Genomic DNA, 23,438 nt, shown 5'->3' with positions numbered 1-23,438 from the left:
AAACATTTTTGTGATAAAATATAACTTTAAAACACATTCAGTGAGTCAGGTTTGGTATGGCAGATGGAACGCACCGTTAGTGTGCCTCAGGTGTGTAATATAAATACCTTTTCTTAACTGAGAACATTTATTTTGCGTTCTCATTAATACCTTTAACATGGGAAGCAATTTTAAGGTTTGTTAGAACTTTTGAAAAGCAACGTTATTTTAAACAAGACAGAGTTAGATAGAGAAATCTATGTAACGGGAAAAAATATTTGCTTAAGTTTTCTGAAAACAGGAGGAATTTCACCTTCAAGGACAATCCTAAACCTTTTTCTGTAAAACAAGCAATGCAACAACATATTTTCCCTTTTCTTCTCATACAGAAAAATTGCCATCTGCTTTCAGCAGGCAGTGTTTCTTTTTTCTATGCAATCCACATAAAAAATAATAGCTCTGATCTTAGAGAATGCAAATGTACACCCACCGACCGCTTTATTAGGTACACCTTGCTAGTGATGGGTTGGACGCCCTTTTGCCTTCAGAACTGCCTTAATCCTTCATGGCATAGATTCAACAAGGTACTGGAAACATTCCTCAGAGAGTTTGGTCCATACTGACATAGCATCATGTTTTTAGCTGACAGGACTGGCACCCGGTGTGGTCTCCTGCTGCTGTAGCTCATAAGCCTCAAGGTTTGACGTGTTGTGCGTTGTGTCTTGGTTGTAACGAGTGGTTATTTGAGTTACCATTGCCTTTCTATCAGCTCGAACCAGTCTGGCCATTCTCCTCAGACCACTGGCATCAACAAGACATTTGCGTCCACAGAACTGGATATTCTCTGTTTTGGACCATTCTCTGTAAACCCTAGGGATGGTTGTGCGTGAAAATCCCAGTAGATCAGCAGTTTCTGAAATACTCAGACCAGCCCGTCTAGCACCAACAACCATGCCACGTTCAAAGTCACTTAAATCACCTTTCTTCCCCAATCTAATCCTCGATTTGAACTGCAGGAGATCATCTTGACCATGTCTACATGCCTAAATGCATTGAATTGCAGCCATGTGATTGGCTGATAGATATTTGTGTTAACGAGCAGTTGGACAGGTGTACCTAATAATGTGGCCGGTGAGTGTATTTTCTCTGACTGTAATTTACAGAAATATAGACTGACATTCACTTAAATGCCAGGATAATAAGACATTCTGTCCTGTTTTGTCATTGTAGTGTGACTCTTACGTTTGCGTTGTGTTGGAGTGGCATTCAGATCGGCGCATCTAAGCTAACAGGGCTGTGACAAACGAATTAAGAGGCCTGCACACACAAATAATCCTAAATAAACCTAGAATGGAGCAGGATTGCCGAAAAATCAAACGTCAGACACAGTTCATGACAGAAAAGATGTGATATTTAAAATTTTTTGTTTATGTTTCATTTGTTTACACTTTTTGCTGCTATTCTGATTTGGGCAGTGCCCAAGCTCCCCCTATTGATAAACCGCCACTGATATATGATATACATAATACGTCATTTACATTTAGGCAACGGACAGAAAGATACTTTTTGCTTGATACAGCTATTTTAGAGGCAGATCTCTTTGATTAGTGAAGCTGAGTGTTTATGTTCAAACTCAGATTTGCACAAATTTTGGACCTGAAAATTGCTTCATGATTTTCCTGGTTTACGTTGTTTCTGTGATGGACAGAGGTCCAGTTCAGGATGTACCCGGTCTGTTTTTAAAACTATGACAGAAAAAACAAAATTATACAGAAAAATGGATGGACAAAGAAATATATTTTCTTGCACGAAGGTCCTGGTATACATCTGTCCACTCTCTTTTCATTTAAAGACCTCAAATCACCATGATGCACCTCTTTCAACTTTTGTGTATTTTCCAGCCTAAGAATAGGCTTTTGACACTAGTTAGCAACTTAGTCCACTGGTTTTGAAGGGGAAAAAAATGTAGCATGGAAAGAGAAGTGGCCAAACACTTGCCTAAGGTCGCCAGAGGCTGGCAGGAGAAAGGAGCAGGAGAAAGACAGGCCAGCTGGAAACACAGCAGCAAAGCGGCTTTCTGCTTAAAGCTGAGCAATGAGGAGAGCAACAGCCAAGATATTGCGAGGTTGTTTTTTTTTCGGAGACAGACCGGGGGCAGTAAAAGGGATATTAATGGCGTGGACTGGACGCATGAGGCCTGCATGAGGCATAAGAGGGGGAAATTGAGATGATTGAGCAGCTGAATTAACGGCTGCCTCCTTGCAGTTGATTTGTGGTCATTTGTGGGAATATCAATAATTATGATAAATGACAAATGTTTTGAGGGTGTTTCTAGAGGAATTTGTTTTCTGTAGTATTGCTATGCTTAGAGACTTATTTCAGTTTCTTAGTTTGCCAATACATGCTAATAGAAACGTGCAGCATGGCTCTGGAGCAACGTTGGTTTTAACGCTGGTCTCCTAAACCTTGTTCAGATCTCACGGGATTGAGCTGAGAATGATTATTGTCCTATGTCATTTAGCATAATAATACTGATTCAAGCGACTGTAAACAAATTTACAGAATAAGATAACTCTTGGACATATAGTTAAGAACGCAGCAAAGCCTTTTTTCTGCTGATGCAGCTTGGCATAAACTCGGCCCTTCGTATCTTCCTTCTTCCCGTTGGTTGAGAGGATAACATGACACACAGAGTTTATGTCTGCAAGTCAGCTGGCAGCACGTTTGTCTGCTTTGGTTTATTTGTGACGGGGAGAAAGCAAGCAAACTAAAAATATGCTTTTAGTGGATGCTAATGAAAAAAAAAAATACAACATATGTTTTGTCATCCCACAATGTCATTTTCAAAAAATAAATAAATAAGAATGAACACTTTAAACATCTGGCTTAACATGTGTTTTGACAGAGTTTGTTTAAATGCATTTTGTGTCTGATTTTGTGAACAGAAAAAGAAATATTCCTGTGAAAATATCGTTAGAAACGATATATGATAATAATAAATATTGTAATGCCAGAGTGAAGATTTAACCCTATGCACATTGGAAGTAAATTCTGTGTAAAGACAAATGCATTAATTTGCAATGGATTCCCTAAAAAGAGATGTATTAGGCCCAATTGTCAGATAAACACTTTTTACGAGGTGCTAAGGAAATGTCTGTGACATTCTTTCTAAGGCAGCTGGTTTCAGTGAGCCACCAAAACTTCACTTATTTCCATTTTTAACATGGTGCTTCTTTCATTTATGGTTCCCAAGATAGATATTGACAAAAAAGAGATGAGAAAATACCACAAAGAATTGATTACGAGCAAGGATTAACCCAGACAATGACCCGGGTTTTTGTGGACTTGATTTCTGATATATTTTATGACCATTTCTAGTGAGGGACAGTGTTCAGAAAACATATTTTTATGATTTTGTGCACACATGGAGCATCATTCATCCAGCCATCCATCCATAGCTATTCAGGGTATATTTACCTCCATCAAAGAGGGAGTTAGGATGTGTATCTCCAGCAGTCAAACGGTAAGAGGACGTTACATGTAATAACAAATCATGTCTTTTCAAACTGATTTATCTTTAAAAGAGACAAACTTCAATGACATACACAAAACATTCTAGTGGTTACAGTTTAAGGCCTCTTTAATAACCAACACTACCTGCTGTGTCAAACGTTTGACTTTCAAAGAAATTACAGAACATCTAGGTGTGGTTTGGTTATGATTTCAATATACTTAGATTTTTGACGACCAATGTTTTTTTATAATCCCAGTAAATGGTAATAATTTACCACTTACTGGGATTAAGTAAGTTTACACAGCCTACCTTCAGCAAAAATATTCCGCACACAGCCTAACTTTGTATCTAACTTTGACATCAACTAATTTAAACAATGACTTTTTACTTTGTATGTGTGATCTCAAGTCCACAAAACAACTAAAAATGGAATTTGATGCCCATGGATATAAATCAATACGTTTATTGAGACCAGCGTGGATAAATATCTTTCCCCTGCAAAAGTACACATGAAGCTCATAATTCTATTCAAATAACATATCAAACTTTGTGTAAAAGCCTTCTTGGAACAGTCAAGAGTCTCTCATGGATGCTCACCTCTGTGAAAAACATTAAAGAGTTTTTAAAGCCATTCATCTCAAGCTGTCTGACAGCTGCTGCCGTTTGTTGACCTAGCTTCAACACATGTAGGTGCGTGTGATTTGTTGTGGATAAAACTGACACGATCGGTCTTTGTTTTAATCAGAAATAAAGTGTCCTCTGCGGAAAACGTCTGCCTCCGTTTCCCATCAGTGGATCTCTGTGTCGCATGTCTGAAGCACGTTCTTCCAGATGGATGCTTTGACGTCGGTAGACTGAGAGTTCATCTATCTCTCTTTAAGCAATTTAAGCCTTTGCGTTCATTCTGCAACTCAGTGTAATTGTGTAACGGTCTGTTAACGCAACATTGATGAGGTTATGAAGTGGTAATGAGAAGCTCAAAGTAAATGTATGTGTTTACGAATGGGTACCAATGGAGCAAAGGAGCCCCCCCAACCCCAAACAAACCCACCCACACCCCTGTCTCCATTGGAAAGCTATTAATAATAATTGATGAGGCTGGCTGTAGATGACTGTCTGTTACACACTTGTTTGTACCTCTGATTACAGCTCTGATTGGCCTTTCTTGACTGTTATTTATTTATTTGTGAACTCCACATCAAAATGAACCCACTTTTCATATCATACAAATGATGGGACATAGACTACGACAGCAGATATCATGTTTTTCAACAAGCACTTAAAAAAAAATAATACATACGTTTTTCAAAATGTAACCACAATGACGTAGATTGTAAAGCGTGATACGGCCGGTCTTGGATCCGCTCAGCTCATTGTGTAACATTACAAAAAAAAACCCTGAAAATTAACATGAAGGTCCTGTAATATTGGAAGAGCAAAAAAAGAGGTTGCCTGATGACCCAGACTGTCATGATTTAGGTTTTTGTTAGTTTTGCTTTGGACTTTTCTGGACTTTTCTTAATCAGCCTTCACCCCTAAGCCATCATCCAATCAGCTCAGTCTCCCTCCAGCCACCCCTGTGCTCTAGATCAGCTTCACCTGTTGCCACTTATTACAGTCAACTCGGCTCACCTGTTCACCTGTCTGCATGTACCTGCCTCAGCCAACTCATCCCTGCCAGAACGTCTCATCTTATCTTGTGTCGTCTGGTATGATGTGCCCTGCCTCTACCGGTTCCTGTGTGCTCAGCCAGCTGGACTCTTCCGTTAAAGTTGGCCGTGTCTGCGTTCTGCGCAAGCCTGACTGTTTCCCCGTGTGCTCCAGACGCTCGCTCTGCCCGTTCTGGTGGTTCCTCTGTCCACGTCGCCTGTTCTGCTCATCCCTGCCAGCCTGCATCTGTTCAAGTCTGGTTCTGCTGGCCTGCCTCACCTGCCACTAGTCATCCTTTTCATTAAACCTTTTGAAACATAACTCTCTGTTTGGCTGAATATCGAGTTCCCCATCGTTATCCATTACACTGACGTGAAAATCCCACATTGCTGGCTTATAGGGGTATAACTATGCTTCCCTCCAGATCAATATATCAATTAAATGATTAACGATCCAATGCAAAATCAAAACATCAATCAATGTTGTCATCTTCAAGATACGGCTTCACAAGGTATGAAGCTATAGTGAACAGAATTGTTGATATCTTGCTTTTTTGAGTTGATATCAACATAAATAACAGTGTTAGACGGACAGCAGATGATATCGCATCCTATCAATTAGACTTGTGAATTGAATTTTATGGAAATTCCATCGTAACCGACTTATTGATATCCGCAAATATCATATCATCATGCAACAAATTGATATAACATGATATGGTGAATAACATGCTGATTTTACACCTCAACTGCCTTATGAAACAGCTGGATTTTAAAACTCAGTGTGAGCATTCAGTGACTTGTACTTTATTAAACATGTCAGACACAGAGAACTAGCTAACCTCATTTCATTAAGATGGTGCCACTGTCTGAAAGTGCAGTATACCACAATATCTGTTTCCATTTGCTGGCATTGCTAATAGTAGTTAGCATTGAACACTGAGCATAGCCAAGTCCTTGCTTCAGTCCTCGTCTGCAGAGCTCTAACGTCACATGTCCTATGCTGACCTCAGCAGAATATTCTTTAGCAATTTGAATCTTCTGGACCTCCGGCAAGCTTCTCCCGTCATCATGTTGTTGTTCTTGTAAAGATAGAGTGGATGGGATAATGGATGTGGATGGTTTGGTTCATGGTCCAAAGAGTTGCATGTTCTCTGTCATGTGCAGGAGCTACTACACCATCATCAAAGAGTTCATGGAAGAGACCCAGTTGGGGAATCAGCATGGAACCTCGAGTTCTTTAATTTGCTGTCTTCAGGAGTCTGCTGTACCGGCCAGATCTGGTCTACTTTTGCCTCCATTTGACGGAAACGTTGAACTCCTCCCCGAGTTTAGCTAGAAGCTGCAGCATGAATTTGATGATGACGCAGAGAGGTGAGACACATTTCTTACCACACTCACCGCTTTTCAAAGTCATTTTTACTATGTAGGTGTAAAGTAGATATGACTGGATTGGTATAAACAAAAGTGGCCTCTTATGAAAACTTCTTCCACCACATTCCTGACCTAAACCACCTCCCAGAGGGATCCTGTTTTTTTAAGAGTTAAAATAGTCTATAAGCTTTAATAAGTACATTGTTTTTTCACCCTCTCTGACACACTTTCTGCATCCTCTAATACCAAAATCTCTGATTCATTTCATCAGCGTGCCAGGCGACACTTGCTACGAAGAAAGCTGCCACAGTTGGACACAAGCGCACACAAAAAAAGACAGATATACTCATCTGATATTGGCCGTAGTAACAGCCAACACAAAGCAGCCTGGCTGCGTGATTTAATAGCTGGCAGTGTTTATTTTTTCCCTTTTTTTTTTCTTTGTCTCAGTCAACATGACGAATCTAATTTCCCCTCTCTGCCCTTCACTCTGTTTCTTTTTTATGTGTCTTTTTTTTTTTTACCCTGGAGCAACATTTCGTTTTGCGTGTGCATCCGTTATTTTCTCATCCGCTCTCCTCCCCGTTCGTGGCACACGTCTATCTGTCTGTCTGTTTTTTTTTCGTTTCTTCTGTCTCTCTGCATTTTGTCCGCAAAACGCTGGTTTGTCTCTCCCCCCCCCCTTCTTCTGTTTACACCTGCCACACATCCCTCATCCACACAAACCCACAACCCCTCACCTCACCTGACCATCCCCACCCGCCTACCCATCCACCCACTCACATTTCCCTGCCTCCCCCCACCCCACACCACCCCCCACCACCCCACACTTGGCTCTCAGAGATGTCCTTACTGCTGAGAAAGTGAGTGACTACAGCATATGAAACAGCCTGAAAGCCACTGATGAGGAATTCAACCAGATACGTCACAACCACAGGGGAAGGAAAAGAGGGAGGGACGGAGGAGAGCGAACGATGAACATAGACGGGGAGGGATAGAGCGAGAGAGAGTACGGAGAGGGTATATTGACTCAGAGCTGGTCTGCATGCTCCACAGAGTGTGAGAGACAGAGGATGTGAACGCAGGCAAGATGGAGCGCTGGCACAGATGAAGACTGTCCCTGGGTAGGTTGGACTGGCCGTCTCCCTGAGTGGGTGCTGTGCGTGCATGTCTGGAAGTGTGCTTACAAATGTGTTTGCATGTCTCTAAATGCTGAATGAATAAAAAAACGAAGGTGGAGAAGTTTGTAAGCTGCACGCAGGGGAGGGGGGGGGGACATACGTACCAAGCGGTGGGTCCCGGTGTTGTTACGTAACAGCGAATGAATGAGTGCTGGAGACGTGAGCGGACACTTTGGGGGTCCTTATCTTGGTTGAGTCTTGCACCCATGTGCTCATGCTACAGAAGTGGCGCCCCGGCGCAGGCGGAAAGGTGGGGCGATGCTGGTAGCGTCTTAAGCCTGGGCGCCGGTGCGTCTCTAAAGAGGATCTCAGTTTACAGAAACATATGCTGGGAAGATTTGGGACGAGCTGAGGCCATGTTTTAGAAATGAACATGAAGGAGAAGAAAACATCGTTGTTGCGCTTCCAGTCTGTGTCGGGCTTGTTCTGTTGATTTTCAATGGCTTTAAAAAAAATTAAAATGTCATAACTTGACAATAGGTGTCAGCAGCATGAGATAACTCAGAAATAACCAGGGGTGAATGTTGACACAGTTGTACATATTTTTCAGTCAAATGAACTATCATTCTCAATTTTCTACCTTTTAACTCTGAAAGGTGCTGTTACACTAACCATAGGATTGCTTTTACTAGCAGATTATTTTTTTACTACAAACGTATCAATCCAAACTTTATGTAATTGCAGTTTGTGACATGAAACTACATGTTGGCACCATAGAGTGGTAGATTCCCATGCAAGACTATTAAATGTGGCAAGAACTATATTATGTGGATATTCTCAGGGCAACAGTACAGAAATGTCTGTGTTTTTGAGTTTTTAACACATTTTTAAGCCAACAAAGTAAAGTTTAAGAAAAAAAAACACGCGTTCTGTATTTTTTTTTGTCTCCTCGACACTTCTTCGCCCCAAATGAAAAACCTTTTTCTTTTAACACGCTGGAAGCTTTCACTGCCAAGTAACAGCTCCAGTAATCAGACTTACCCACTGAGCTCAGTTTCACAGAGAAGACAAAAAAAAAGAGAGACATTACTTTCCATCTAAATAGTGTGCAAATGTGGTTGAAAGGTGAAAATACACCCACAGGAAGATGTCTGAGGTACAGTCGCTAACAAGTATATATTCCTTAAGTCTGAGATATTCTGCTGTCCTTGCACCTCCCACATGCAAACTTTTTGGTGATAAAAGCTAAGGTCTTAAAAACACTTCCCAAAGTGGAAATAACATTTTAAAAATATATTTGTGAGGTATCATCCCTGGACCATTTGGTACCTTGGTACTTTTGGTGATAGCTGGATCTGTTTCATGCTGACCATGTGTCAGTTCTTACCTTGCTTAGGGATGGCTGTACCTGCTTTGGCATCCAGTTGTTTAAAGTTATTTTCTACAATCTGCTCATAGTCTACTGGAAAAAAAAAAAAGTGGTGGTGTGACTCCAGTAAATTGTGTCTACTGGTATTGACCGCTTGGAGTTATTTTCGTTTGAAGGGGTTTCAGGGGTCACAATTTATCATGTAGTCATTTGGCTGAAATGAGGATCACACACTAGCCCTCTGGGAATCAGAAGGTTGTGAGTTAAATTCCACCCTCCCCTAACCACTTGTTGGTTGACCAAATGCCCTGAACCTTTGTTTAGAATGTGTGCATGCAGATAGTATGAAAATGATGTCCATAATTCATAAAAGTTCTTATTTATGGAGGAAAATAAAAAAATTAGCAAAGCTTTTGATACATTATAACAACAGTTGAAGAAGAAGAAAATGAAAACGTGATATTAAGGGGTACACAGACCCAGTGTCTAGTTTTTTTTTTTTTTTAAACATGGAGGCTTACTTTATAAATGCCTGCTACTGCTTTCTGTGCTTGAGACCTTAACAACAGTGGAGCCATTTTTTATTAGTTTTTTTTTTTTTTTGACATCTGTCCCAGGTTGACTTGAATCTGATTTCATTCAACTTCCCATCTGGGCTCAAGACGTTAAATGCCAGAAAGGAAAGAGCAACTTTTGTAAAATGAAAGATGAGCCTTGAGCCCCGCTTATCTACACTCAGAGTCTTCTTCATGGTATTCTCACCTGCTGGTAGTATTACAACATCCCAGAAACATTAAAGATGCAGATTTTTTTCTAAAACCAAGCAAAAAATAAAAATCTGTTTTTAGGGAAATAGCCTGATATGTGTAACCCAATAACCTAACTCGTTTTATCCAGCCGGATTCATTGTTATCGGGCCCCATCAGTCTCAAGGCAAGGCAAATTTATTTATAAAGCACTTTTCAGTAAGAAGACGATTCAAAGGGCTGCACAAGACAATGTGATTCAGTTCTTTCCCAGTTGGTCTTATGCTCTGACTCCTCAAACCTAAAACGGCAATGGTGGCGCCTAACCCTGACCTCAAACACAAATCAAACTTATTTAAAACAACATTACAATGAAATAAACCATTGAACCCTTAGATTTATTTATTTAAATTATATTGATTTAATTAGAAAAGATTTACTATCCTATATGCAATCATAATCCCTAAGAAAAAGTTGCTTTGCTCTTGCAACAAGCAAAAAGAACATCATTCATTATTTGGAAGGATTTCTAGACTCTGGAGTCTCATTTTAGTTCAATTTAATTCAATACAGTTTATTTATATTGCTCCAGATTAAAACTAATTAAATCCTAAAGCAAAAAAAAAAAAAAAAAACAACAACAAAAAACAGATCCAGTTTAAGAAATGTATCTATTCCGGTTTGATCCTACTTATGATGCAATTCTGTCAAGTTCAGTTTACAATGCAAAAAGTTCCAAGATATTTATTCATATTTATTGAGTCTTTGACTTTGCAGAGATCCTTCCACCTAAATGAGCATGTGGGGACAGCAGATGGCTCAATGCATCAAGCTGTTAACCTTGTTGCAATCCTTCATTGCTAACAAGCATGTGGTGACAGTGGAAAAGAAAAACTACTTTTAAGCTGGAAGAAACCTCTATTAAAGTCAGAATCAGTGTGAGCAACCACGTGGCTTGGCCGCCCAGCGGTTTGAGGAGGCAGAGCAGACGTACACAAAATGCAGAAGATAATGTCCAGGAGTACTTATTATTAGCTTTAACAAAGCTTTTTTGTAACAGTAGCTCTTTAACTGGCTTCACCTATAGGAGCAGGATACAGCTAAGAAGATTATCTGTAAGCCAGTAGTTTAACCAATGCATCGTCTTACGTCAGCCAAATCTTTCTGACCTTTTAAGATAACATAAGATAGGCTTTATTGATCTCACAATGGAGAAATTCACTTTTTTTAATAATTTTTTTGGCTACATTTGGACTGGAAGCAGGGGCTTGAAAGACTTTGCTGCGGCAAATTAATGCTGCGTTCTAGTTGCAGTTGAAGCTCGGAAGAATCAACCGGAATGCCTCCCTGAAGTTGGACTTCCTACACGGAAAGTCAGAGAAATTTTTTTAAAGCGAATTTTCGGTTTCCAATATGGCAGCCCCTCGCGTCACCAACAGCAATCCGTCATGAAAACGTGTTTATTTGCCATGACACAGTTGCAAGAGTGCGTCTAAAATCAATGTTACATGTAGAGGCTCCAACTCTAAACCGGAAAAATTAAAAGTGGTGTTTGCATGTGGAAAGTACGGCTTTACGCGACGTTCGTATGAGGTACTACAACAGATTTCCTGGTCATCGACATATTGGAATCCCGACTTCTCTCACTTTGTCAACTGGAACGCTGTTAACGCAGGTGTTGGGCCGTCACTCACAGCTCCACGGTCCGACTTCTAGGACAAATGAAACACGGCATAAGACTGGCAGCCATGAAAATGATACATAAAAGACATCCGAAGACATCTAGTGTCGGGAGGAATTAGTTTCTGACTTTGTTTTGCGAGTTTTCCGATACATGATGTAAGACCAAAAAGTCTGTCTTTCAAAATTAGAATCAGAATTGGAACAAACAGTTTAGATTAAGTCAAGTTTATTTGTATAGCACATTTCAACAGCGAGGCAGTTCAAAGTGCTTTACATCATGAAAACATAAAAACATCATAAAGACAGTAAACGGTCTCTGGTTGTAGACCAGTAAAAAAGCATAAGATTTTTATAAATGAAGAAAGTTTTCACCATATATCATCTTCATATATAGGATAGATAATACTATTTCAAAGAAGGCAGTTTATATAAGCCTAAAAAAGCCTGCATAAACCTTGGGAATTTTATTTTATTTTTTTTGTAGTAAAAGTAATAAGTTAAGGATCACTAGTCGCCGTTTGCCACTAATTAGTGGTGAGATGGACATATGCACCAGAGTGAAAGAGTGAAAGAATGACAAACCGCCTACCTAACCGCCTCTTAGAGGTGTTGACATAGTCCCTGTTACAGTGAACCACTCCGCTGTTGAATCATTGTCAGAAAAACTTTAGGTGACAGCGCTTGGTTTAATGAAATTACAACCCGCTTACCGTTCCTGTGCTCCATGTAGTAACAAACCTGTGAAAGACTGGCCTCGAACTGCGTTATCTAAAGATTTCTCAGGGCGTTATTTTATTATTTATTTATTTTTGCAGATGAGGAGAACCGTGAAAGGGAGCGATAGGAGAGGGATTAGAGTGACGTGCAGAGGCACAAGCGACATCATTCGTTCGCATTTCACAGCACCACGTTTGAATACTCACTCGGCGTGTAGACTTGGTGTGCTGACACCATGTGTGAGTCACACTCCAAGTGCCAAAGGTTCTGGCAAATTCTATTTTGGCTTCTGAGATTGTATCTGAGAATGAAAACAGATGCTCGTTTGGAGATATTTCTTCTTCTTTTTTTTCCCTTTTTTTTTTTTTTTGTCTCTCCAGGATGCTTGAGGTGTGTGCTGAGCTCAGTTTATTGCTGTGTAGATGAGATCCAGCAGCTGTAAAAAAAAAAACAAACAAAAAAAACAGACAGAAAGCTGCATGTGAACTCAAAGGGACATTTTGATCCGTCGCTGACTTTCCTCTCCTCCTGATTTTCACTCCCTAGTCCCGCTTGACAGTCCAGATGAGTCTCTCGAAGCCCCCGCCACCGCCCTCCACCTCCCACCTGGCCATCCCCCCCGCCTCCACGCCCAGCCCTTCCTCGTCCGCCACCTCCCCCTCGTCCACGCCCCACCCGGCCGCTCCTCCCCCGCCCTCGCCCGTCAAGATCTCTATGCAGGAGCACTTCGCCATCAACGTGTGCCCGGGCCCCATCCTCCCCATCCCGCAGATCTCCGACTTCTTCCCCCGTTTCCACGACTACCCGTGCACCCCGCCGCCGCCCAGGGAGAAGAAGATCCTGAAGGAGGAGACGTTCAACGGGGAGACGGGTGGAGGGTTCAAGGAGGGGGAGAAGAAAGGGGAGAACGACGGGGACAGGGAGGAGATGTTCGACTCGGATGATGAAGACAGTGAGTCGTTAGAGAGCAACCGGTGCCAGAGCCTGGCTGTTGATCTGTTGATCTGCTGGGATTCAGTTCGTGACCTTTTCAGAGAGTTTTTGCATCATAAATAACACGAGAGCAGATATCTGTCAATTTGTCAGGACTACAATTTATTTAGGCTCGATTAAAGGTGGTTAGACTTCAACTAAAGATTATAAAATGTTCAAGAGCTAATAATAATCTAATATTTACTCATTTCAAGTAGAATAGATTAAAAATACTGAACATATTATGCTCAAATTATGTTATTATTTAACTGATTGAACATCTAAAGCTCCATCAGGACTTTATCTCGCTCTGGATTTGGACATAAAGGAACAAAAAGCTCAAGTGAGTCAATTAAGATGGAAGAACAACCAAAAAACTTCTTGTGAGAAGACTAATGCATTGAAGCGTATGATGCAAACAAAGCATTTATCATGAACAAATATCATAGTTCATCAGGCCACAGAGGTTGTTTTCCCCAATGTCAGCTCTTATAAAAGTTCAGACTTAAATAGCTTGAAGATTTGTGCTCGCTGTACAAAACTCCATTCAAAGCTTAAAACGAGGAAAGTTTTTTTGCAACAATAGACAGAATGTCATCCTGTTTTGCTCAGTTTATGCATTTTTTCTTCTTTTTAAGGTAAACATGGAGCGTTTTGTGGAGCGAGGCCTTTTTTTTTTTTTTTTTTTTGCCGCTTTTTCTCTGTCGCTCCCACTTTACGTGACAATGATTTATTACACGAGGGTTGCAGTGGAGGGACTTTAGTTTCTGCTCTCTCCCAAACAGTAATCAAACAAGACAGATCAATTCATATAAGGCGGCGTTATGTTTTTTTTTTTTTTTTTTTTTTTTTCAGAAGCTATCTGCTGCAAACATGACTCAGAGCGTCTCCAGCTTGCTTCCGTGTGACTGAACGTGTCCGCGCGTCTGACTGACAGTAATTTGCCGTATTTGTGTTGTGTTTTTCAGCCTACCTGGGAACGCTGGAGTTCAGCCTGCTCTTTGATCAAGAGAACAACTGCCTTCACTGCACTATTCACAAGGCGAAGGTACGCTCCCGTGTTCTCCGTGCTCTTTATATAGAAACAGATGGCGTGCGCGCGTGTGTGCGTAATCGTCCTCGAAAGCCCATTGAAAAACATCTCTTTTGCATTTGGAGGGGAGACGTCACGCCGTTGTCTCTCGCAGCCTTAATGTCGAAGCGTTTTTCACCGCTCACCGCGTCGGCTCGACGCATGACGGGGGGAAAGGCTGGGTAATGCGGCTAGGCTGCTCACGCGGAGACACAAGGACACAAGCCGTCCACAAGCTACATGCTTCATACTGTCACATGATGTTAATTATGTAAATCTTGACTGGGGAGTTCCTCAGAGGCGAGTGAGAAAAGAAGAAAGAAAGAAAGAAAGAAGGAAAGAAAGAAAGAGCCTGTAGAGCCTGTACTTTCTGTTGTTCTGTCACTTGGGCGAAGTGGTTTGGGGACGCAGTGATGTCACCTTTGGTCTTACGTGTGCACGTGTCTGTGTGTGCCTGTGTCCGCAGGGTCTCAAAGCAATGGACTCCAACGGGCTGGCCGATCCATACGTCAAGCTCCATCTTCTCCCAGGAGCCAGCAAGGTCACTGCTCCAGCTTTACCTCAACAGCAATGAACGTAACATGAGTCCAAACCGGCCGGCCGGCCTGTACACCCATGATCAGGGTCATGGATCATGTCAGCAGATTATTGACTTTGGGTTGTTGTTTTTTTTTGTAGTCAGCCATCTAGCTGTGCAAATTAGTTTTTTGTCATTGGTTTAGTATAAATAATTTAATGCGGTGAACAATGGAGTTGGAGTAATTAAGAAAAACAAAACCTGAGCGCTCCGAGTCAGTTATTACAGTCGCGTTAAATAAATATCACACTTTGGTTCATTTCGCTCACCTAGGTTTCATTTCAGGAATACAGACAATATTGCCACCCTAATAAAGGCAATCACCTAATTAACAGATAATCATTGCAGACTTGCCTGTACTTTAAATTTCAGCAGTATGCATTAAGTGGAGATGAGAATAGTTCGATTACATTGGAAATAAAAATACAAGACGCATTTCAGGCTGCCGATCATGCTCGTGTCTTAAAGGGTTACTTTGGACTTTGGAAGTGGGGTTCTGTAACGTTGCTTTTGGCAGTTTTGTGGCAGAAACTGTGAGCTTGTAAATATATGGTGGGAGTGGGTGGGTGGGGGTGGGGGGGTTGCAAGATAGGCTTTACATGGGCAAATTGAAACAACTTAGAATTAAAATGTTCATATTAGTCAGATGTGACAATATATTCATGAACAATAACAGTCAGAGGATGCCTGAATCCTGATGCCGTTTTGTATCCTTGCAGTTTTGTTTCTTTTGTTACCGACTTTTTGGAGGTGTGCAATATAATAGTCTTTTAATAGGAGGTTTCATGGCAGTCATGCATCAATGCAAATCTTCCAGCCGGACGTTTCATACTTGACCCATGCTATTTTCTAAGATATTTTTTAAAGTCCCCTGTCTACAGTACATTGTTGCTTAGGGCTACTTTGGTGTCTGTAAGGGGCTTAAATCAATCTTAATTTTTAAGTGTTAACTGTCCCAAACCTAAATCAGCACCAAAATAAATGAAAATATAAAGGTATTTTCAGAGAAGAATACAAAATGTAATTAAATTCTAAGTGATATGTTAACGTTTTTTATGAATACCTCCATAACTCACGACAATAGGAAACTGATATGACGCAGTTTGATTGCGTTGGAACAAAATGGTCTTTTTTGGTGGTAGGGCAAGGAAGTGGGACAGGAAGAATAAATGGGCAAACTGACCTGGAGCCCAACAAAAACATGAAATTATTGTATAAACACAAATGCAAACAATTGTGGCACTAGTGCGCTACTTCCAAACCCCGCGCTTTGTATGCGCTGAACTGAAAACTGGTAATAGGGGCGGCAAAAGCTGGGACAGCTTTTATTTGACAGACAGCTGGACGCCGGTTTTCAGATTGCGAGACAAAAAGCCGTGCCTTCCTTTTTGGTCATGCAGCAGCCGGCGCCTCTGAGCGTGGGCGCAGTTTCAAGGTGTGCTACCCTCGCTGCGGCTCGGAGCCTGAATTCAGCAGCGAACGCCTCAATGAATCTCTACTTGTTGTTCTTGTTTGTTTACGAGCTGGAATCGGCGCTGCAGCGCACCACGCAGCAACAACATGTTAGAAAAGCAGCTGAATGGGCAAACGCCTTGAAAATTGTGCCTCTAAGCAGCCAGCGGAGGACATTGCTTTAATACTAGTCTGCCGCTCTGTATAACGGAGAACACACAGACTTTAGCTCATAGCCCCCTTTGTAACCCTGCCCTCTCGGGCGTTTACCCGGCAACGAAAGGGGTCGTGAAAGAGTTTTCACGAGGGTGTCAAACATTTACAGAAAACATGGCTGGCACTGACGCAAATTCAGCCTTTCACTCGGATGCCACTTGGCAAGAGTTCACCCGGTCCTCCACTTTAGCCAGCCAAGACACGTTCTGCTCGGCTGCCCCGCTCTTGTCTCGTTTTCAGCTCAAGCAGCGAGAAAGATAAGGCTTGCCACAACAGCAGCATCAGCAGCAGCAGCCCTATACTCCCCCCCGGCAGTGGTAGGGTGCAACCTGTTGTCAGCCATTTCAGCTCTCGGCTGACTCGGACCGGAGGGGGTCATGATAGGTGAGAGGGACGCCGAGTCGGGTTAGGGTTAAGCAAAGAGCACGACTGAACTCTGAGGTGTGAAAAGCGGCAAAGAACCAAACTAAGCCTGAAGATTTGCGACGCGCCGCACTCCCTGGTGCGATGTTATCGGCGCCCTCTCTCCACTTTCCACCCAGATATCCGGCTCTATCGCGCCATCTGCTTTTGCCCCTCTCTGACCTTGAAATACCAACAGTGTGCATAGGAGAGGGAGAAAAAAAAAAGGTGGGGGGGGGGGGGGGGGAAGGGAACGGGAGGGTGGGGGGGGAGGCAGGGTAGACAGAGACAGACGAGGGGAGGACAGCAGCAGGTGGTTGTCATGGAAACAGGGAGGATTGTTACACGGCTCACGTCAACAGGCGAGTGTTGATGGAGGAAGGGGGGGTGTTGGCGGTCGGAGGGGCACGGACGAGTCTACGGGACGCCCGCGGACCCGTTCGCTAAACAGCCACCAACCAGACTGAATGGAGGGACGCTAACGGAGCACGTGACTCGCGGCGAGCATGACGGACTCCCTCGTCCGCCTCCCCGTCCCGCTCTGTGTGCGCGCACTTTGCGATGACTAATGCAAATCCAGCATCCGCACGAGAGCTCTCAAGAAATCTTAGCGTCTCCTCTGACCACCCCCCCCCCAACCCCCCCACCCCTTCGACCCCTGCCTCTCTCTCTCCTCTCCCCTGCTTCCTTTTCATCTCCCGTCTGCCGGCTTCCTTCATCGGGGTGTTTGCCAAGCGTGTTGCCTTGTGATGTACGACACTCGGTGCGACGCGCGCGCTGTCTGACCTTGCGTGTGTGCGCGTGCAAACACATGCTTAAGGATTTAGTCACAGCCACGCAGAGAAGCAAAAAAAAAAAACCCCTCCTTCTCCCATTCTTCTCCTCCACCGCCGCCTCTCTCCTTCTCTTGCATAAACACCGGCACGGTGATACTCGGTGCCACGACAGTCCCTGGTATTTTCCGTGTCCCTGTCCCAGGCGGGAAGATGCACGCGCTCGCAGTAGGGGGTCTGTTCATCACGGCTTTAGGGAGGAAAGACTGAGTGAGGAGAACTGTGAGAGATATAAGTAAAAAAAAAAACAGAAAGAAAAGGATGCAGACAGATGGAGAGAAAGGAAGAAGAGTGTTATGGACAGATGGAAGGTTAGTAATGAAACATTTAGGAACAGATGCAAACCACCAGAACAGAGGGAGAGTGGAGGGAGCGAAGGACGAAGAACAGGGAACTGGTGTTTTGAGGAAGATACGTGTGAACAAAACCTCAATTAAAAAGGTTAGGATTTTGGAGTACGAGCCCATCCTGGTGCTGCTTGCGTTAGTCACCGAGACAAATAATATGAATGAAAAATTGCATTTTCTCCCGAGCAAAGGGGCTGCTTTCAGCTGATAAGCAGGAAGTTTCCGGCGTACGAGAAAAAAAAAAGACAGACAATAAAAGGGAGGAATGACATGGGAAAAGGAGAGAGAGAGGAGGAAAAGGCAGCAGTGACAGAACAATGGGATGCAGGAGGACAAAAAAAAAATGTCAGGCAGGGTTCAGCATCTGGCCCCGAGGCGCTGGAGCAAGAGGCTGACAGCGGCAGAGGGGGGAAAGAGGAAAACGAGGCTGGGGTGCTTGTTTTCAGAGATTCTGACATGAGCAGGAGTCACGTAAAGAAAGGAAGGGTCACAATTCCTCCACTGGATCAACATACAGTGTATATATACAGTATTCTCCAGTATCGCATATGTTATGTTTAAATGCTGTAGTTTTTCAACAAGAGAGCAAGACAGTGAAAACTTGACATACACTCATCATGGATGGTTATGACCATTTATGAATGGCCTTTTATTATTAATTTTAACTGTTCTCTTTCCAGGGGGGAGGACAATATAATAACTTCAATGTACTTGGAAAGCCAGAAATTGGTGACTGAGTTTGTTGGGAATTATTGTTAGTCCCCAAATGGTCCAAAATATGACAGCAATTTCAAATATAGCTGCCACCCTTCAAGAAAGTTGAAATTATTTTATACATTGTATATATTATTCTGTCTTTAAAACTGTTTGTCAAAATTCCTTATCACTTTCATCATACATGCTGTTTATGTGTGCGTATTTACAACGGGTGAAATAAATACTAAACACTTCAACATTTTTCTGAGTTTCGGTATTTCTAATGGGGCTGTTCAAATGAAATACCAACAATAGCCTAAGTAATGCACACGTAGAAAGACATCAATTGAAATTCCTCCACAAATCAAATTATGAGGAAAAGAAGCAGAATGACACAGGGAATAAGTTTTGAAAGGCTGTCTTGACAAAATCTCCCCTGTATGGAGAGACTAGTCACATGCCTTGCTCAAGTGGGATTTTTGACCCATTCTTCTACCCAAATTGTCATCTGATCTTGAAGGTCCTGAGGGTCCATTCTATGCAATCCGATCTTTGGTTCTTTCAGTCAATTAAGAGTTTCCTTGGCTGTGTGTTGGTGACTATCGTCTTGCTTGGAAATCCACGATCACTTCTCCATTCATCCTTCCTTCACTTCTACGAAGTCAGTCAGGAACAAATGCTGTAAGTCAGCCCACACTATGATGTTTCAGCCTGCCACCACCCTTTGGACATGGCGTTTTGGGGTAATGTGTATAGCCTTTCTTCCTCCATACATGGAGAGTGTGATGGCATCAAAATAATTCAGTTTTGGCCTCTTCTGAAAAGTCAATATTGTCCAAATTTATAGCAGCAAATCGTGAACAAGCTTTTTCTTCAGCAGTTGATTCTTGCACAGTGTCTGTGCATAGAAGTGATTTTTCATTGGAAAAACTGTACCTGCTACTTCCACCTGTTTTTAAAGCATATGTATTTTTAATTATGCATTATGGCTATGCAACAGTTTTCTTGGGAAGATACAAAAGTTTCAAAATGCCACCGTCTATGCCTCAGAGAGCTGTACCTTGACCATTTTCAAGCTTCTGGCTTTAGTCTGGTTAAATATTTGACCACTCTTTTTCCTTGGATTGGTAGATTTGATTTAGGTTGGTTGGTTTCCTGGCAATGATCTGGCTTTGAGCATTATCCATAAACCTTCAGTAGGAGGTGTGAATGATTCTAACACTTGGTGTTAGCCTGCCTCACCCACTTTAAAAACAGTTCTGATGTGTGTTGAGGATCATTGTCCTGTTGGAACTCCCACCTGTGTCCAACTTTACCCTCCTCTTATTTTCAGTGAATAAGTTGAACAATTAGCAAGTAGTCCCCCCTTCTATACTCATTCTGCTGACTCTTGGTCAGCAGAACGATCCCATAGCATGGTGGTGCCACCACCGTGCTTGACGGGGGGTCCAATGGTCTTTGACTTGAAAGCCTCACTTTGACTCTTCCAAATGTGCGTCTTTAATCGTAGCTAAACAGCTTAATTTGTCTCGTCTCACCATAATTGATCACCAGAAGGCCTTTGGCTTTTCTACGCGAGTAGCTACAAGTTGAGGTCTATGGGGACACTTTTGGAGCTTCTTTTTTGGTCAGTAGCCTCTTAATCCTGTGTGATGTAAAGTTTACGTTATTGTGAAAAGCACTTTCAGGTTCATGGTAGACAAACGTTGGTGGTTTCTGATCATCTTAACCAATCAGCTGTGATCCTAAGGTGGGTCTGGTATCTTGAGTCTGATAATTAAAGTCAGTAGACAAACGGGTGTTCCCTCAGGAATATGTTGAAAACTAGTTTTGGAATGGATAAAGCAAAGAATGGGCTCCCCAAATCTCTGACCCCAACCATATTGAAAATCTTTTAACTTTCTCACGTCCCAACAGGCAGAATGATGCCAGAAGCTTGCTGTCAGCTCCAAAATGCATGTGGCAGAGGTGCAAGTCTCTTAGAGACATTTGCTCTAATGTTAGTGGAAAGTGTCTATCTAGGCTTTTATCTATCACTTTGACCCTGTGTGGATTAAAGAAAATAAATTCATACTTGTCCACCTAATTGTTGTTTATGAAATGAATTAAACCTGGATGTATTTTTGTTCCACCTAGAAAACAAATGGTTAAAATGCTTCCTTGAAAGCTGAAAAGTTTATGATATTCATGGCTTTGGTGAATGCAAATAAACATATAACTCACGTTATATGTTTTTTTTTTTTTTGTAATAATAGCATTGAGTGTTAATTACAGTTAATTTGGAAAATAAGGAAATTGGTTGTTGTGTATTGTCATTGATGCATTAACATACAGTCAATGAGTGCAGTTGGACATCTTTGCAAAAAAAGGGCTTTTCATTTTTATTTCAGCCAGTCTCATTTAAACATCATTGAACTCGTTTAATAGTCAAAAATTAAACACTTCATCCTGCAACTCTCATCTGCCTTTGGGTTATTGCGTGTTGTGTTATTAAAACAAGATTTTTGTGATTGCGGTGCGAGGGTGAGCGTTTGACCCAGAGCTTTGAGGAAATTAAATCATGTTAGTGAATAGAAGCACAGATAAACATTCAAATGAATACAGTTATTGGAAATACGAGAACAAGTGACCGCAATATTTATCCACTGGAACAGAATCTATACGGTCCCGTGGAAACCTTTTATGGTGATCTTGCTGTACTTTGTATTTTGTTTGATTTAAAACAGTGTTTTGGAGTTTCCACTGAAGCTGAAGAGCTCTTTTATGTAGCGAAGTAGAAAGGAGACTAAGTGGGGTGAGGGAAGCCTTGCACAGTCTCCTTCTGTTTCAGCAGATGTTTCATGGGGGAAAGAGATAAATAATGCCCCGTTCACTCTTTATTTTTTAACCATCTTCCTTGTTCATTCTTTTGTCATTTATTTTAACTGCTTGATGATTATTTATTCCCTTTCTCCTACTGGGATCTGATAACTCTGATCCATTGGCTTTTAACTACTACTGCTTGTCTTGTCATCGGACTCACTCTCTCCCTTTCGCTTTCCCTCTGCAGGCAAACAAGCTACGTACAAAAACCTTGAAGAACACCCTGAATCCGGTGTGGAACGAAACGCTGGTGTATCATGGCATCACAGGAGCCGACATGACCACCAAAACTCTCAGGTAGGTCCATGGCTGCGAACTTCTTCCTGGTCAGCCATTAGTGTAGTTCTCCAAACAGCCAAAATGAGCAGTACATTACTGGGCAAGATGGTAAACCATACTTCACACCCTCCAGTGAGCTTTCAGCAGATCTCTGTGTTTCTCACTCGCTGCGCCCCATTGTTACAGCCAGGCAGAACAGGGGAACCGTTCCTATTGCTATGCAGTGCCTTGCAAAAGTATTCCCTACCCCTGATTTTCCTGCACCTTGTCACATTATCACCATGAATGTCAATGTATTCATTTTTTTGCTTTTTTTCTTTGATATGCTAACTCAAAGTAGTGGATAATGTGAAGTGGATAACAAAAAAAACACATTTTGAAATAAAAGCCTGGCAAATGAAGCACTCATAGTCGACATTAGCTCCCTTTGCTGTGAAACTTGTCAGTAAATTTCTGTCAAATACGAAATCCCTTCATTGGAGAAGACTGATCGCCAGTACGATGCGGACACTCAATGGACACATAATGATGGGAAATCTAAAACGTCAACAAATACAACATGGCGTAAACTTACTGTGAAATAACTGGGTTGGCGCCGTTTCCCCATTTACCAGAGATTCAGTCAGCTGATGAGCAGGTCGGCAACCTAAAATCCTGTCCAGCTCCAAGTAGTAGGGCAGTAAATTTCGTCTTCCAGCCCCAGTATGGGATAAATCTTTCTTTGCATCTATGTATTCTTTTTGTTTTCAGTTTCTTCAGCTTACTTATAATCTGCTATTTGGTGCAGAAAAATCCTGCGCTTTCCATCTGCATGGCAAGCTCTACATAAAGCTCGTACACCCGGCTGCTCGACTCAAATTTTTTCTGGAATTCCAGACGAGGGCAAAAAAAACATTGAACTCCTGGGTTTCAGGTGACGTTGCGGATCCGTGCCGACACCATGTATGTTGCTGTGCCCGAATCAAGCTACGTTTTTTCTTCTTTTTTTTTTCGTGCAAAAACACCCCTACGGTAGAAAAGCGGGGCTCCAAGACACACCGGAGAAGGCCGATCTGTGCGTAATGTCATTCCACTACAAACCATGCTGGTCTGTGTATCCCTCAGTGGTATCTTAGAGAACATTGGAGAACCAGCATCATGAAAACCACACATCAGAAAGACCCAGCAGTTTTGTGGAGACGTTTTAGTTAGGGTATAAAACAGCATAATGCATTTCACTGATCAGCTGCCAAAAATGCAGTCGTATGGGAAAAATTCAGATATGCCAAGACACGGTTGTCCAAAAAAACTGAACAGCTCAGGCGGGATTATCTTTTGACAGAGAAAAAAGATGCCACTTTCTCATTCATACACAGGTTAATTCAAAGTGCTTTACAGGAAAAAAGAGACTCACTGATTTAACCATCTAGGAAGCTAAGACATATAAGAGTAGATAGCAGAATCATTTGGATTGTATTGGTAAGCTGCTATAAACAGTGACATATTCAGTTCTGATTCAAAAGAGCCAATAGTTTCTACGTTTTTAAATAGTTTGCTGCAGAGCTGAGGAGCATAGAAACTATTGGCTGCTCCCCATAT

General features: G+C 42.1%; 1 protein-coding gene across 1 annotated transcript; it reads left to right on the top strand.

Annotated features, from left to right (window-relative positions):
* Nucleotides 1-7,441: 7,441 nt before the first annotated feature.
* On the top strand, nucleotides 7,442-21,898 carry LOC118563127 (double C2-like domain-containing protein beta). The gene is made up of 5 exons (XM_036136981.1): nucleotides 7,442-7,640; nucleotides 12,699-13,104; nucleotides 14,093-14,172; nucleotides 14,663-14,737; nucleotides 21,769-21,898. Exons 2-5 carry the CDS (start codon nucleotides 12,717-12,719, stop codon nucleotides 21,880-21,882), a joined length of 657 nt encoding a protein of 218 aa, XP_035992874.1. The 5' UTR covers nucleotides 7,442-7,640; nucleotides 12,699-12,716; the 3' UTR covers nucleotides 21,883-21,898.
* Nucleotides 21,899-23,438: the final 1,540 nt, after the last annotated feature.

This window comes from Fundulus heteroclitus, chromosome 5, assembly GCF_011125445.2.
Source record: "Fundulus heteroclitus isolate FHET01 chromosome 5, MU-UCD_Fhet_4.1, whole genome shotgun sequence".
Classification (NCBI taxonomy): Eukaryota; Metazoa; Chordata; class Actinopteri; order Cyprinodontiformes; family Fundulidae; genus Fundulus; species Fundulus heteroclitus.
Note: the sequence above shows the minus strand (reverse complement) of the source record. Positions and strands in the feature narration are given on the sequence as shown.